Source organism: Camelus dromedarius, chromosome 4, assembly GCF_036321535.1.
Source record: "Camelus dromedarius isolate mCamDro1 chromosome 4, mCamDro1.pat, whole genome shotgun sequence".
In the NCBI taxonomy this organism is placed as follows: Eukaryota; Metazoa; Chordata; class Mammalia; order Artiodactyla; family Camelidae; genus Camelus; species Camelus dromedarius.
The window spans coordinates 13,903,438-13,918,226 of NC_087439.1; the positions used below are offsets into that span (position 1 = coordinate 13,903,438).

Here is a 14,789-nt window from a genome sequence, read left to right on the forward strand (position 1 = left end):
TGAAGGGAAAAGAGAAGGTCTGGATTCTGGGAGCTATTGGCACATTGGACAAGCAAAGTGATTCCTTAAGGTCCACATGGGACTCTTGAAGCCTAGCTTGGGTGTGGCAGGAAAAATGTAGAGGGAAAATCAGTGACATCTGAACTGCCTAAATCCTTCTGCCAAACCTTGACATTGGTTACATTAGTAGGGCCCCTTCTCTTGGAAAGGAAGCAAGAATTGAGGTAAGTCCATGGACAGCAGGGTTCAGAGTCTGTGGCTGATGAAACGGTCCTGGGAAGTCTAACACCTTAGGTCCATAATGCATGTCATCCATTAGGGAATAATGAAAGACACTGCACTGTAACAAGCAGAATAGCCCAGGACTAAGACTGGCTTTGAAGACATCCTCTCTGAGTCTTGGTTTCTTCAGTAAGTGTTAGATATGCTAGTGTTGTAAGGATTAACTCACATAGCATATCTGGAATTTCCTAGTATATGTAGGACATATGAGTCCAAAGGATTGAGTTTAAATTGAATGGCAAAAACCATAATTTTTCCATTTCCTCCTTTTGGCAAGTGTCAGACCTACTTTGTCATCACAAAATTTTTGTTACCAGTTGATCCTGCCTGTCTTCCAACACACTGTTCACTTTCAAGCCCAAATATATGTTTTTATTCTCTAATTAAGAAGATAACCTTATTTCCCAGATAATGGTCTTTAATTTCCCTCTTTACAATTTCCTTAAAAATGTAATTCCATAAACTGTATGAAGCCTTCCACAAAGGACAGTGGCCCAAATCATCTTGATCAGTAGTCAAGTCAGTACATTCTACATTGAGTTGACTCAAAATTTCTACAAGGGTAAGGATCAGTTTGTCACCCAATACCAGCACACTGTGAAGCACCAATGTTTCCACTAAATTATTCTTCTCCTCCCTTAATCCTACTGTTCCTTATGAATGCCTGCTCACTGTGTCTGCCACCACTATTTACTAGTGATCCAAACCAGAAGCCAAAGAATCGTTCTTGACTGCTTCTATCCATCTTACCCATTTAACCATTAAGATCTACCTATATTACTACCTCATCAATTTTAGAATCTTTCCTCTTTCTCACTGCTTTAATCCTAGTCCTGTTGTTCATTATCTCTTGAAAGAACATGGAAAAAGCCTTATAGGTGCTATAGCTCTTTTTGCTATTCGATTCCAAATTTGCATTGTAGCCAAAATGATCTACTTATGTGGAAGATCTAATCTTGACACTTCTTGAAAGGCTGTATAAGTTTTCCAATTTAACAGCGGAAAATTATTGAATCTCCAGATTATTTGGGGGTTACTACCTCTTGGTTCTTGCTATCTTGTTTTCCTCAAATTTTACGCCTTTATAGTACCAAGCAGATTTTAGTTCCCTAGGCACCCACTCTAATATTTAACCCTTCTATGCTTTTGCAAGCTTTTACCTCTTGCTTGGACTGGTTTCTTCTTATGTGTTACACTTCTTAATCTTTGAGGCTGAGCTCAGAAGTTTTCTCCTTTAGGAAAATGTTTGAAAATCCCTAAAATGGGCTATGTCTCACTCCTTTATTTTTTTAATAGAATCCTATATTTACTGTGATTTAATTACTTACCACACTACATTGACATACATTGTTTCTTCTTCTATCAGGGTCTCACACAATAGCAAAGAATATTTAGAAAATAAACAGTATATGTTTCTTAGCTTCTCTAGGTAAGTGGTGATTAGTTACTACTACCTGAATTCTCAGAAGTACCCAGATTTCAAATCTGTTCCTTACCTGTTTCTTCAACTCATTGGGCCATCTCAGGCCCCTTCAATACTTTGTCTTTTTGAAATAAGAAAGCCAGAGTCAGCTTTTGACACTCTCAAACAAAACCCTACTTATATATTTGTGTATTTCATTTTTTAAAACTTCATAGCATAATTATTGCTGATATTTCCATAATATATTCTCCTACTCTTCAGAATAAACTGTGGCTTCTAAAATCTTTCATTATTTGATGCTAGCATATACACAAAATGTATTATAGGTATAAATATACAAGTACACATATACATGTAAGTCTTGAGGGCTACAGTGTCTCAATAAAATAGCTCTACACAGCAACATTTTTCTTTAATGTAAAGTCCTGAGAGCTAAACTTTGTTTTGTTTCCTTATTTATCTCAGCACTTAGACAAGTACTTGGAACACAGCAGGTCTTCAATAATACCCGTTTAATTAGGGCGTGAATGAATGAATAAACTATGTGACTTACTTTTCTTACATAATTAAAAATTGCAGCTCTGAGGTAGAAGGATTGTATTTGCCAGTGGCACTCAAGAATAAAGTTTATTTTCAGGAAGATCCTTAGCTTTTAATTTTTAATCAAATAGCCTAATTTAGTTTAAATTTTGACATATTTTGCCAGGATCAGTTCTGGCCTGAAACCTAGGTATTAAACTCACACTCTGAGTCCTCCCCAGGAAATGTGTACCTATAACTAGCTGATAACTGGCACATGATAAAACCAGATAGAGGTTTTCATCACCTGATTCCTTCTTATATTCTCAGCTATTATGAAATTTTGATTCAATAGTTACTGAAAATAACTCTTTTTAGGTAGGTTTGATTTTGCTACTGATGCAATGGCTTTTAAAATGGGACAGAATGTTCTTAATGGGAATGACTAAAATCAAGTGGCTTTCATGTACCTTTTGAGCAGTTAAGGTTTTTGTTTCTTCTTTTCCTGAGAGTCAGAAAAATTCAGCATTAAATTCCAGAGTGATGTAAGGTAATTATTCACTTTCATTAGTTAAGCATCACCAAAAATAAAATCCATTTAGCCTGAATAAAATGTGTGTGTGTGTGTGTAAGAGAGAGAAACTTGGAATCATATAAGAAGATGTAAATCACAACCAGTCAAAATCTGAGCAGATGCAAAGATATGAAAGCATGAAAGCAATTTTGAGAGGAAATGAGGAGAAGAAATAGTGCTATAAGTATTGTTCCAGAATGAACAGATTTTTCTTACAGAATTTGTATAAAAATATGCCATTTATATTCTTTCGAAACTAAATCTATTCAACTCACCTTCATATAACCAGTCAGCAATTCCATTAAAAATAATTCCTTCTTTTCCAGAAGATGTCAGTCGCAATGAACTGCTCTTTATATCAGGCTGGTAGTAGATGTTATTTTCAAAGATATAAATCTGGACCAGGAAACATGTAAAAGAAACAAACCAAAAAACCAAAAATATTAGGGAGTCTTTTTTTAAACTTTCATATTACAGAATAATAGCTAAAGAGCTAAGTGTTTTATTATTTGCCTGCTTTCAATTTGCTTTTATTTTGTGCAATGTTTATATTGCTTTCAGTTATTAGTGGTTGTTTCTTTCTCTGTCATACCAATATCAAGTTATCATTTAGAAATTACATGTACTCAGTATTGATGCTTTTAAATCCATATTTTCAACAGCAATGTTTCATCTACTTAATCATCTTTTTCTCATACTGTAAAATTGGCTTGGGTTTGAGATAACATTTTGCAGACGTAAGAGACTGACAACTGGACCAGATGCCATTTTAGCAACAGCAAACTGCTTCAATTTGGGGTCCTTACTGTTATAAAAAATGCATTTGATGCTCAATGAATAAACCTTTAGAAAATATCTCTGATTCTATTCAGTTCAACTCACAGATCCGCTGATGAAAGGCAAGGATGACAAAATTCCTTCAAATTGGTAAGTGGAACACACCTCCCTATGCTGCTATCTTCCCTGGTAATTCTTTCCTAAATAACATAGCAGTAATAATAACTGTGTGCCTGAGGATTCAAGAAAGAGTTTTAACTTGAACACACTACAAAGTCTTCCAAAATAATATGAACACCATCAGCAATGACAATAACAACCACCACCCCAACACAGTAACATCACCAGAAACTAAACAGTGCCGTCCACACAAACGGCTTTGCTTTAACAGAGATAACTCAGGACAAAGTTATTTATAATCCACTTTAAAATATTTTTAATGCCAAGCATTTCAAACTGCTGGTCTGTGTGATAATATAACTGACTCGGAACCATGTTTCATCCACGAGTTGAGGGCAGTAGAATATAGTTTAGTGAAAGCCAAATTGCTACTTAGATAGAACATTCTACCAAGAAGGAGAGAGACAGCCTAGTGTCCGTGTGTCCCGGCATCCCGTAGGATCATGACACAACAGCTAATAGAGCGAACACAAGAACTTCTGAAATGACTGATTAATTATGAGGTTCTGGATTTTAAGTCTTGGTGTGTACAGTGATGAAAGCAATCCTAAAATCCAGAAGATTACATTGACACTCTGTTTGGATTCTGGTGATCTGGCAAGCATTTAACAGTGAGCATATCTAGTTAATCATTCCACCACTACCTGCTGTTTATATCACAGGTGAGATGCCAATGTAAGAATAAGGATTGTTGGGGGGAGGTGGGCAGGGAGAAAGAAAGATACAACTGATGCTTAAAACATGGGTTTTATAATCAGGCAGCCGAAATTTAAAATTCAAATGATTTTGATACTTTGCTTAACCTTTTTAAATCTCAGTTCTCTCTTTTATAAAATGTGGGTAAGTCTCACACCTACTTCAGAGATCTGATATGAAGAATAAACTAAGATGATGAATGTAGAACATATGACACATGTGGCTATTACTAGGAGCAGGACTGACTTCACACAAGACAATTTGGTTTAAAATCTTACACCTTTTGGAGGTGCTACAGATTCTAAATCAAAATAAAACCTCTGTGGCTTCAGCCGATGCATAAATTATCCAAACTATTGACTATTAAGTTGGCTAGATTATGGTGACTAAACATGCATCAAAAGTAGCAGTAAGATAGTGGCAGCAATGGTGGCATTATCATCATTATTAGGAGGAGAGGTAATTAACAAATGATATTTACTGCTTTCACTTTATTTAGAAAGTTTTCAAGTGATAAGGATACACGAAATAAGCTTATAATTGAAAGTATGTGGGTCACACTTAGGCAAAAGTTTGAGAACTGTATCTCAGGTACCTTAAAACTAGATGGAAGTTGGTTTTTTAATGACTTTCACAATCCCTTATAACTGAGAAATAATATTAACTTTATTCTAGCTATCTAAAGCTTAAGCGTTACATGTTTTATATGCTGCCTCCTTTTGCCCCTCATGAACAGTACATGAAATAGGCACACAGAATCATCTTTACTTGGAGGGAATCCTCTTCTTGTACAAGAATCTTCTATTAGGATTTGTAAGTAAATAGAAATTCAGATCATCCACACCCAGGCTACTTAAGCACATGTGACTATTACTAAAAGTAGGGGTGACTTAACCCAATGGAATATTGTTCCAGATCCTCAGCTTTTGAAGGGACAACTTCTAAGTTGAGACAATTAATAAAACCTCCACGATTTCAGCAGATGTATAAATTATCCAAAACCATTGACCAGTAATTACATTTATATTTGAAGAACAGATTGGATGATTTTCAAAATCCATATGAAACTGACATCTGCTTCAATGTAAAAGAACAAGCAATATGGAATCAGAATTTTAATGCCAGTTGCTGAAAGCTGCAATACCAGGGAATGGCCACAAGATCTTTTTTCTGTGGATAAAAAATAGTGGCTGCATTTATGAAAAATGTACATTTATAATCTTCTAAACCCTATTAAATGACCAAATTTCTTACTTGAATTATACTAGTTTCAAATAACAATCACATACTCTCACCACTGCCTTAGCAATATAGGAGCTGCAAATGTTCCCGGGGACTAGCTGGGCACACTGATTAAATCAACAGGATCCAAATGACTATCGTCAAGGGCTGCAGCTAGAGGTAAATCACATTGAAAATATGACAAACACTAAGGCCATTTATCCTAATGTCACTGATTAAACTGTCATAATATTTGATGCCATCAATCAATTCCTTCAATGAGCTACCTAAACAGTATAATAAATAGAAATGGATAGCTATATGACCATTTAATTTTTCAATTAATAGAGCAAGCCAACTACCCAGTTTTTCAAAATCAATGGTCTTAATACACTTACTAAATAATTCAAAACTGGTAAAGTCACCACAAACAGAACAGAAAGACAGTTGAAATACTATGTGTTGAATCATGACAAATTGAGAAATACATAATGAATAGCCCATGAAATTATTCTAATCCAAGCGTTATTGATGTTACTCATTACCAAGTGATCAAATACAATACGTGTCATCACTGGGCAGGAGTCTTTACAGCCAATTCTCAATTTTCTGCCATCTCTTCCCACTGCCACAACCACCGGTAAAGTTTCAGATGACAGGTGCCCCAGCAGCCTGGGCCGCTGAGTGAAGAGGCATGGAGCAAACTCCTTACCCACCCAGAGCCAGTTTGTGATGGACATATGGCAAGACGTGAACATTTGATGTTAAAAGTCATTAAGATTTGGGGTTTGAGAGCAATTGAAATATAAATTAGCCCACTGTGACTGACTGAACCAGAGACAATGCCTAATACAAACTTTTAAGAGCGGACTCTTACAAACTTTTAACCAGTTTAATGGAAGAAGAACATCAGAATAAAGCAGGAATATTATTGAATGTTAGAGCTACTTTAGCTGAAATGTTACTGCAAAGCTATTCCACCTTCACTGATTTGAGTGATTTTGTTTTGATAATTTTAAATTAGAAAACTGTGAAGCATTCAAAAATCCCTGTACTCCGTAACGGTGTAAGAGAATCTATAAAGTTACAGCCAAGTTGGGATAGTATTTGGGTTGCCTTCTACTGTGGCCTGCTTTCTGGAAAAAGTTGGAATTAAACTATCCCAGATAACACATATTACTGGAAGGGATGTGGTCAAAGAAGTCCCTTTCCTATGTTGACTGTAAAAATATAAAGTGTTATAGGCATACTGAAAAGCAATAAGGTGACTGAAAACAAAACACATTCCATCTCATCAGCAATTCCAAACTTGGGACCTCATCTTGTAAGAAGAACAAAACAAAACAAAATAAAAAAAAAAACCCATCAATATGTAAAGAATGATGCAGTGATACTTATTTCTGCCGCGTGTATGATGGCCAAAAAGAGGAGTCGAAGTGAAAACCCACCAAAGTGAACGCCTGGATGGATTATGATTCACTCACATCATGTAATAGCACCCAGGCTTCGAGAAATAAATTCGTGCTGCGTGAGTTGACTTGGAGATGTTTCACTGAGATATTGTCAAGCGACAAAAGCACAAAACAAAACAATGATTTCAACATGAACCCATTTTTGTGCACCCGACGATGACAATGCTAAAACAAACTTAACGCTAGCAGAAATCTCACCAACAAATGTACATTGGATATTGCCTGTTGGGACTCATCCCCACATCTTCCCCTCTGCACTCTTCTATTATTGTGTGTCCTCAGGAACCTGAAATCTATAATTCTAAGATTCCCTTGCCAACTAGTTTTCTCAGCTTCTTTGCTAGATGGGTTTTATTTACTTTCTGCAAAAATGAGAGTTAGTTGCTAGTTAGCGATTGGAAGGCATTTGCCTCTGGCAGTGGCTTTTGCAGGCCAGCTTCAGCAATAGTGACCCAGTGGCAGTTTATACACACACACACACACACACACACACACACACACACACACACACACACATATACATACATTAGGAAATTATAGTAACACGTATGGAAGGACCTATGCTTGTCTTTTAATATGGGTGTACGTTTTAGAAAGTAAATGTACAGTGAGAGAGAAGAGTGAAAACAGGTAGTTAAACAGAAAACACTGGGAAGATATACTAAAAAGACTTGATCACATTTATGAGTGTATGTAAATTATACAGGCTTGTATATGTCTGAATTAAGAACCAATATTAATTTCATTGATAATAAAAAAATTATGAGAGTGATGTAGAAGTCAGTCGGCATCAGGGTTACATGAACAGTAGGTGTTTATTTATTTATCTTTAAGTTTGAAACCACTCATAATAGATGTGCTTCTTTAGCTTAGAGCAGGGTCGTTCAACTTTGGCACTACTGACATTTAAGATCGGCTATTTCCTTGTTGTGGAGGATTGCCCTGACATTGTACGGTGATTACCAGCATCCCTCACCTCTATGGATAAGATGCCAGTAGCAGCCCCTTCCCTTTGTTGTGACAACCAAAAATGTCTCCAGGCATTATCCAAAGTCCCCTGGAGGGGAAGGGCAAAATCACCCCCTGCTGAGAACTACTGATTTTGAGATAATTTCATTTTTTGCATGTGTATGCTCCATGAATGAAATCATTTAATTTCTCACACCTTTAAAAGGCAATTTGTGATTTGCTGTAAGAAAGACCTCTGCTAAGTGTGCCTGGGGTTATAAAGCTCTTTAATGTGTAGTCCCTGTCTTCAAGAAGACTGTGATATTGTGTGAGACATAGGTAAGTAAGCTTCTGAAATCCAGTGGAAAACAGGTATTACAGGGCTCAGCCAGGAGTCAGCAGGAATCAGGGAGGGGAATTGGTTCATGGAGACTTTTAAGAATTACTGAGTGTAAATTGTGTCATAAAGGACAGGAGTGAGTCCACAGGATTAGGAAGGTGGAGAGGAAGAAACACCAGGCTGAGGGAACAGAACAGGCTAAAGCCAAAGCTGCAGCACAACTATGGAAACATTAGGAGCACAGTTCTGTGAGATTCTGGTACATCCTGTACACCTATGGTTGCTCTAAAGGTTACGATGGTGCCAAACCACAGAGCAGCCTGAATGCTGGGTGAAAGTTTGTACCCCACGTTTTCAGACATTGACAGCTTTAAGTTGTTTATGAGCAGGTGAGTGATTAGGAAATTATTTAGGGAAATAATTGGTGGCAATAAAAGAATGGAAGGTGGAAATGGGAGACTGGAGGCAGAAGGATAATTCAAATATCCTTGGTAGGGACGGTAGTGGTCAAAGTGGAGTCACTGTTCCCAGCGGATGACTTCCTGCTTATGTTGAAAGCACCTGAAAATTCTAATGCCAATGTTCAGTCGTGTCTCTCACTTGCAGCCTTTTAGTCATCACTCCCCAGTCAGTCATTGCAGTTTTTAACACTAGTTTCATACCCTTCAAATCATATGCAGTTCTTATCTTTTGCCCTGCCCTAATAGAATCTGAATATTCAGATAAACACATCCTCGACTCCTTTTGGCTCCTGGTGGTCCATTAACCACACTCCAGCTTCATCATATGTCCTGGTCCAATACTGGCTTTAAAATTTGTGTGCTATCTTTGCCTTTTGCTTCACCAGGAAAAGATTTCAATTTTTAACCATGCAAGCTTATCAATTTCTTAAATAATTTATATTAAGGTAAACTAAATATATATTATTAAAGTGAATTTAATGTAATATTACTTTGGAAATAAATGACAAAAATATTTTGCAGTGATTTAGAGTCCTTATTAGAGACCGATACTATTATTTTTCAATTAGTTATAAAGTTCTGTCATACAGATAGTATTAAATCATATAACTATGTGCATAATACTTTTTTAACAAGCCATCTTAAACTCCATCATATACATAAGATGACACAAGATATTTAATTTTTTTCAATAAATAAAACTGTTTGAAATATTTAAGCCATATTGCATTAATGAATATGGCTCCACTGAATTTGAAATTCTCCCTTTTAAGCAACATGGTACATTTCACTCTATGAAACATTTTTGAGGAATTATTCTTTGAAGACTTTAAGTATAAACTTACAAATAAAAAGTCCCTATTTTCATTTATAAAACTTAGATTATTTTGGTAAGATGAAAGAATATAAGCAGACAAAAAAAATCAGAGTATTTTGGTTTTATATTGAGAATAGATAAAGTGGGGGAGGATATAGCTCAGTGGTAGAGTGCATGCTTAGCATGCACAAGGTGCTGGGTTCAATCCCCAGTACTGCCATATAAATACATAAATACATACATACATAATTACCTCCTCCTACCAAAAAAAAATTATTAAATAGAATAGATAAAGTAAAAACGAGAGCCAATAATAAGTGTTACCAAGGATGTAAAGCAACTGCAACCTTCATGCACTTCTGGTGGGAGAATGAATTGGAGTATAATCACTTTGTAAACCTCTGTAACAGTTTTTACCAAAATAAAACATATGTATAACTGTAAAACTCAGCAACTCCATCCAAGGGATATACCTAACAGAAATGTATATGGATATGTGTCCAATATATGGATATATATTGGAAACCAATATATCAAGGAACATATACAAGAATGCCCATAGCAGTACTAATTGTAATAGTTCATAACGATGTGGCAAGTCATGACAGTGATTTTTCTTGGAGGGGAATAGGCTGGTGAAACTGAGTAGGACTCTGTGGGGCCCTCTGTGTATAAAAGCCCTTCTGTGTCCCTTGTTTCTTGTTTGTAGGAAAAGGCTTTAGTCTCCTAGGCCTTCCCTGAGTTACAAAGAACAGACTCAAGCAATTACTAATTAGGGAAGTGAGGGAATGCACAAACAGAGGAAAAGCAGTGAAGAAACAATAGTTCAGAGGTTATTAAAATAGAGTCCCAGTTTCTCCTCAAGGAAATACATAATGATCTGACTCGTATCTTTGAGTTTTTCTGTAGAAACTAAGACCCCCACCCAGGTGGAGGAAGGCAACTACATGCTGTAGACCCCAGCTGACTGGAACAAGAAAGACTGATCGTTAAGATTCCTGAAACATCACTCTACTACCTCATCACCAAGCAATCAGAAGAAAGTCCATGAGCTGCAACCCTCATCTCAAATATTGTCTTTAAAAATTCTTCCCTGAAAGCCATAGGGGAGTTCAGATCTTTTGAGCATGAGCTGCCCATTCTTGCTTGACACCCTGCAAATAAACGCTACACATTCCTTCACCACAATCCAGCGTCACTAGATTGGCTTTGCTGTGTGGTGGGTAAGCAGACCTAAGGATTGGTTTGGTAACACTAATAAAGAGCAAAACAGTGGTCTTCTGGGATATAAATGATGCCCTGGTTCTCCTCTGGGTACTGAGAAAATGGGTGTGTTCACAAGAATCAGCTCTGCATATTTGCTGTGTGTAAGTTAAACTTAACGAAGAAGGAAAAAAAATGTTATGCAGGATTTTAATCAGTAATCATAGTTCATTGAAAATGCTAAAATAAAGATTATCAATATTTTGCTGAAAGCCACAGTGCATCATTCAGCTTTATAAAAATTCTGTTTCTTTAATTTGCCTGTATGTAATAAATTCTGAGTGCCCATTTATATAATGCAAAGTAAGGCTATGAGCACAAGTTAAATAGTTTGATTATCTCTGACATTTTGGCTTTGAATAAATCTGTCTGTGGGTTATAGAGCACTGCTTTCATTTCTCTGCAGGACCATCTCTGGGAAAGAACAACTCACTCAAATCATTCATGTCACCTTTGCACCAGTACCTGACATTCTAGAGATAGAATCACTATCAGAGAACTTTCATCCCCTGACATTTGCAATTATTCATATCAGGAAGTCCTTTCAAAGAGTTCTTATTTCTTAAAACCTTTATGGAACATTATGCATTCTCAAAGAAATGAAATATGTCCCTTTGTCTTAAATTCATAATTATGTAAGCCACTCTTCAGTTCCAAAGCCCTTTTATCCATGATTTTTTAAGAGAAAAATGGATACCAGATAAAAGTTAGCAAAGAGATAACTGAAAACCAACTCCAATCAATGAAATCTAACAGCAGACTATCTCTTGGCGACATCAGTCCCTAAAACTCATTTAGGGTAAGAGAAGACCTTATGAGAAATAGATCATTTTGATAATTAAAAAATAAATTAAAAATACATATGGGCCACAAGTAATAAATTGGGACCCATAGAAGACAGTTATCAACATTTGTTATATTATTAAAAAACCCTTTATGTACTGATTTATATGTGTCAGAATGCTGGAGGGTGGTATTGTCTATTCACTGTGTATTAATATTTTCCTCTATTCCTTTTTCTCCTTATTCACTGTTTCTTCACCACCCCATCTTCTTACTTTATTCCCCTTTTCCTAGTCCTTCATCACAAATGAAATATACATCTGGCACCGTTTATATGCTAGATGCTGTGCTAAGATTTGGGGATATAAGGGGCAGATCTTATGCTCTAACGTTACTTTCTAATATAAGCACACACAAATTACTGCAGATGTGCTGGTAAAGAAAAATAAAACCAATGTATGAGGACATCAATTTAGGGGAAAATGTTACTGCTTAATATGTGTCATGGCAGCAGAACTTAAATGGGAAATAAAAACAACAGCAAAAATGCAGCAAATGGGATTTCCGTCAGAGGAACATGGGATCCAATCCTGGCAGTGCTCTTCGTGAGCCTGACGTAGCTGCCAGTTGCAGTATCCTAACTGTATTTTCCTGGGGCATCCTAAACAAATCCTACATTCAACAATGCCTTGCCCCTCATTGCTCCTGTTCATTTTCCAGTCCTGGAATTCCAACTTTCTTACTGTTTCTGAGAGCTTTCAGAAATCTTCTTAATGGATTCGTTTTCAGTTGAAATGAACCTGCGACCATGCCTCTTGCTTACTTCCAGGAATCCTAATTGCCAGGTGGCACGCAACAGCTTAACCTTCAAACCCTCAAGGGTAAGAAAGTCCTTCACTGTCAATTATGTTGGCAGCACGCTGAATTAACCCTTCTTTCTTCCCAGCTCTCATCCATCTCAGGATGAGCAAAAAGCATGGTGCATATGCACTTTAGTCTCTGATGTTAAAAAAATTTGTGTTTATATTTGTACTGTAACTCGTTGTATTTCAAATGGAGACTCCAAAATTTAAAAAAAAAAAAGAGAGAGAGAGATTCCATGACAGAGGGTTGAGGGAGAGTGGAATTCATTCTCATATGCTTATCAATGTGTCTATGCCTAATGCTTTCCAGTTTATGGGCATGTTGATAAGAAAACAAATTGAAAAATGCAGAAGGTGGAACCAGCCTTGGCTATCTCCCATGCACATTTTACCCACAATTCTGGACTCTTTATTCCACTTCATGCAATTTCAAGGCATCCCTGACCACAAGTGAAAAATACAGGTCTTTTTTTTTCAATACAGATATACCCAAACATTTTTTTACTATATCTTCCCCAAATACTGGATATCAATAAAATAACCATAAAAAAATCCAACTTGGTAATGAAATGTCTATGTCTAGAGTTAATTTGTTTATTCTAGTTAATGTCTTTATGAACTTAAATTAACTGAGTTCGTGATCAACTGAGGAGGAGAGTCATTTAAATTAAAGCAGAATTTGGAACGCAGAACAAAAGGCACTTGACATACTTTCTTGCTGCTTCCTTCTTCTGCATGTGAGGTTCTATAGAAATGACTACCCATTGTGCTCCAGTGATCTGTCTGTTACAGTGGGGTATTACTAGACCCTATCTCCAACGTATGTAGAGCTACAACACAATACAGCTAACAACTTTTTACTTTGTGGATGAAAGAATGTTAGAGAATGTTTTAAAGAGTCATCTCTGATTCTTACTTAGCATTTTGCATTTAGTGTTCGAAGTAGGCTATTCACTGCTTCTCTCCCTTCAGTTCTCCTTACTTGCATTCATCCAACAAAATGACAAAACAGACTCTGTCAGTGCTTCGACGGTGACATTGCCCAATTAAAGTTTTCTGTCACTCAGCATTCCATGAAGAATAAAAGCTAAATTCTTCACACTTAATTCTAAGCAAACTGTATTCTATAGGATTTACGTATTAACTTGCCTATAAGGCAATATCTGCCTTAGTAAATCTCATCCAATTGCCATCTTATAGTACAGTTCTTGTCTGCATCTATTTTATTTGCTTCTTCCTTGGGGAGACACTGACACACAAAACAGAAAAATCTACCTTGTACAGAACAGTTACACAGAGTTCCTTGTGAAACAACACCTTTAAAAAATGCTAATGTCAGACGATACTGTACATTTCGTATTATTTAAAGATGCATGTAATTATATGTATTTACCACTTACGAAATATGTTTAAGTTTTTTAATGAAGAAAAGCTTTAAGATGAAAGAAGATGGTAAGCTAGGTGTAAGGGGGTATACACGGAGGCACGACGGTTCACTCATGTATTTACAATTTCACTCCACTCCTACTACATACCATGCCTATGAGACAATGCCGACGAGGTCCTAGTCCCCATTGTTGATGAATTCACAGTTTAAAATGAGAAAGATAAGAAAAAAGCTAATTAATTAAAAATATGGTATTTCTAAGATATATTGATGCACAAAGTATTACTAGAATGTGAATGAAAGACACAAGACAGCTTGAATCTGATTGAAGAATAAGAGCGTCAGAAAAGGCTTCAGATGAGGCATGACATTTTGATTGAACTTACAAGTTTCAGAAGAATCTCCTAGGAAGAGAAAGGTAAAACAAAATTCAAGTTGAGGAATTGGCATGAGAAAAGGTAGACTTAGGGGATCAGACATTGAAAACAACTATACAGGTAAAAAACAGAAAGGAAAGGGGGGAGAAATGACAAGGCAAAGAGATGTGTGTTAGACAGTGAATGGGGCCAGACTATACATAGGAAAGAATTACTGGAGAGCTGGAGAGAAGTGAAGGAAACATAGGGAGGTAAGAATAGGATGTTTCTTGACAATTATTCATTTACTAGTTTGGATGATCATTCTAAAAATCAGCTCTATTTAAAAACTGACTAGAATAATATTGGTCCACTTGTGGAGATACAAAGATGGATAAAATGTCTTGAAAAATTTTTAATCATGATT

The 14,789-nt window shown here is 36.3% G+C and overlaps 1 protein-coding gene across 1 annotated transcript in view; it reads right to left on the bottom strand.

Moving 5' to 3' along the window:
- Positions 1 to 14,789, bottom strand: part of DPP10 (dipeptidyl peptidase like 10) — a 559,220-nt gene that overhangs the window by 88,508 nt on the left and 455,923 nt on the right. The window contains exon 8 of the mRNA XM_031451288.2: positions 3,074 to 3,194. Coding sequence (XP_031307148.1) covers positions 3,074 to 3,194 — 121 coding nt within the window. The remainder of the gene's footprint in view (positions 1 to 3,073; positions 3,195 to 14,789) is intronic.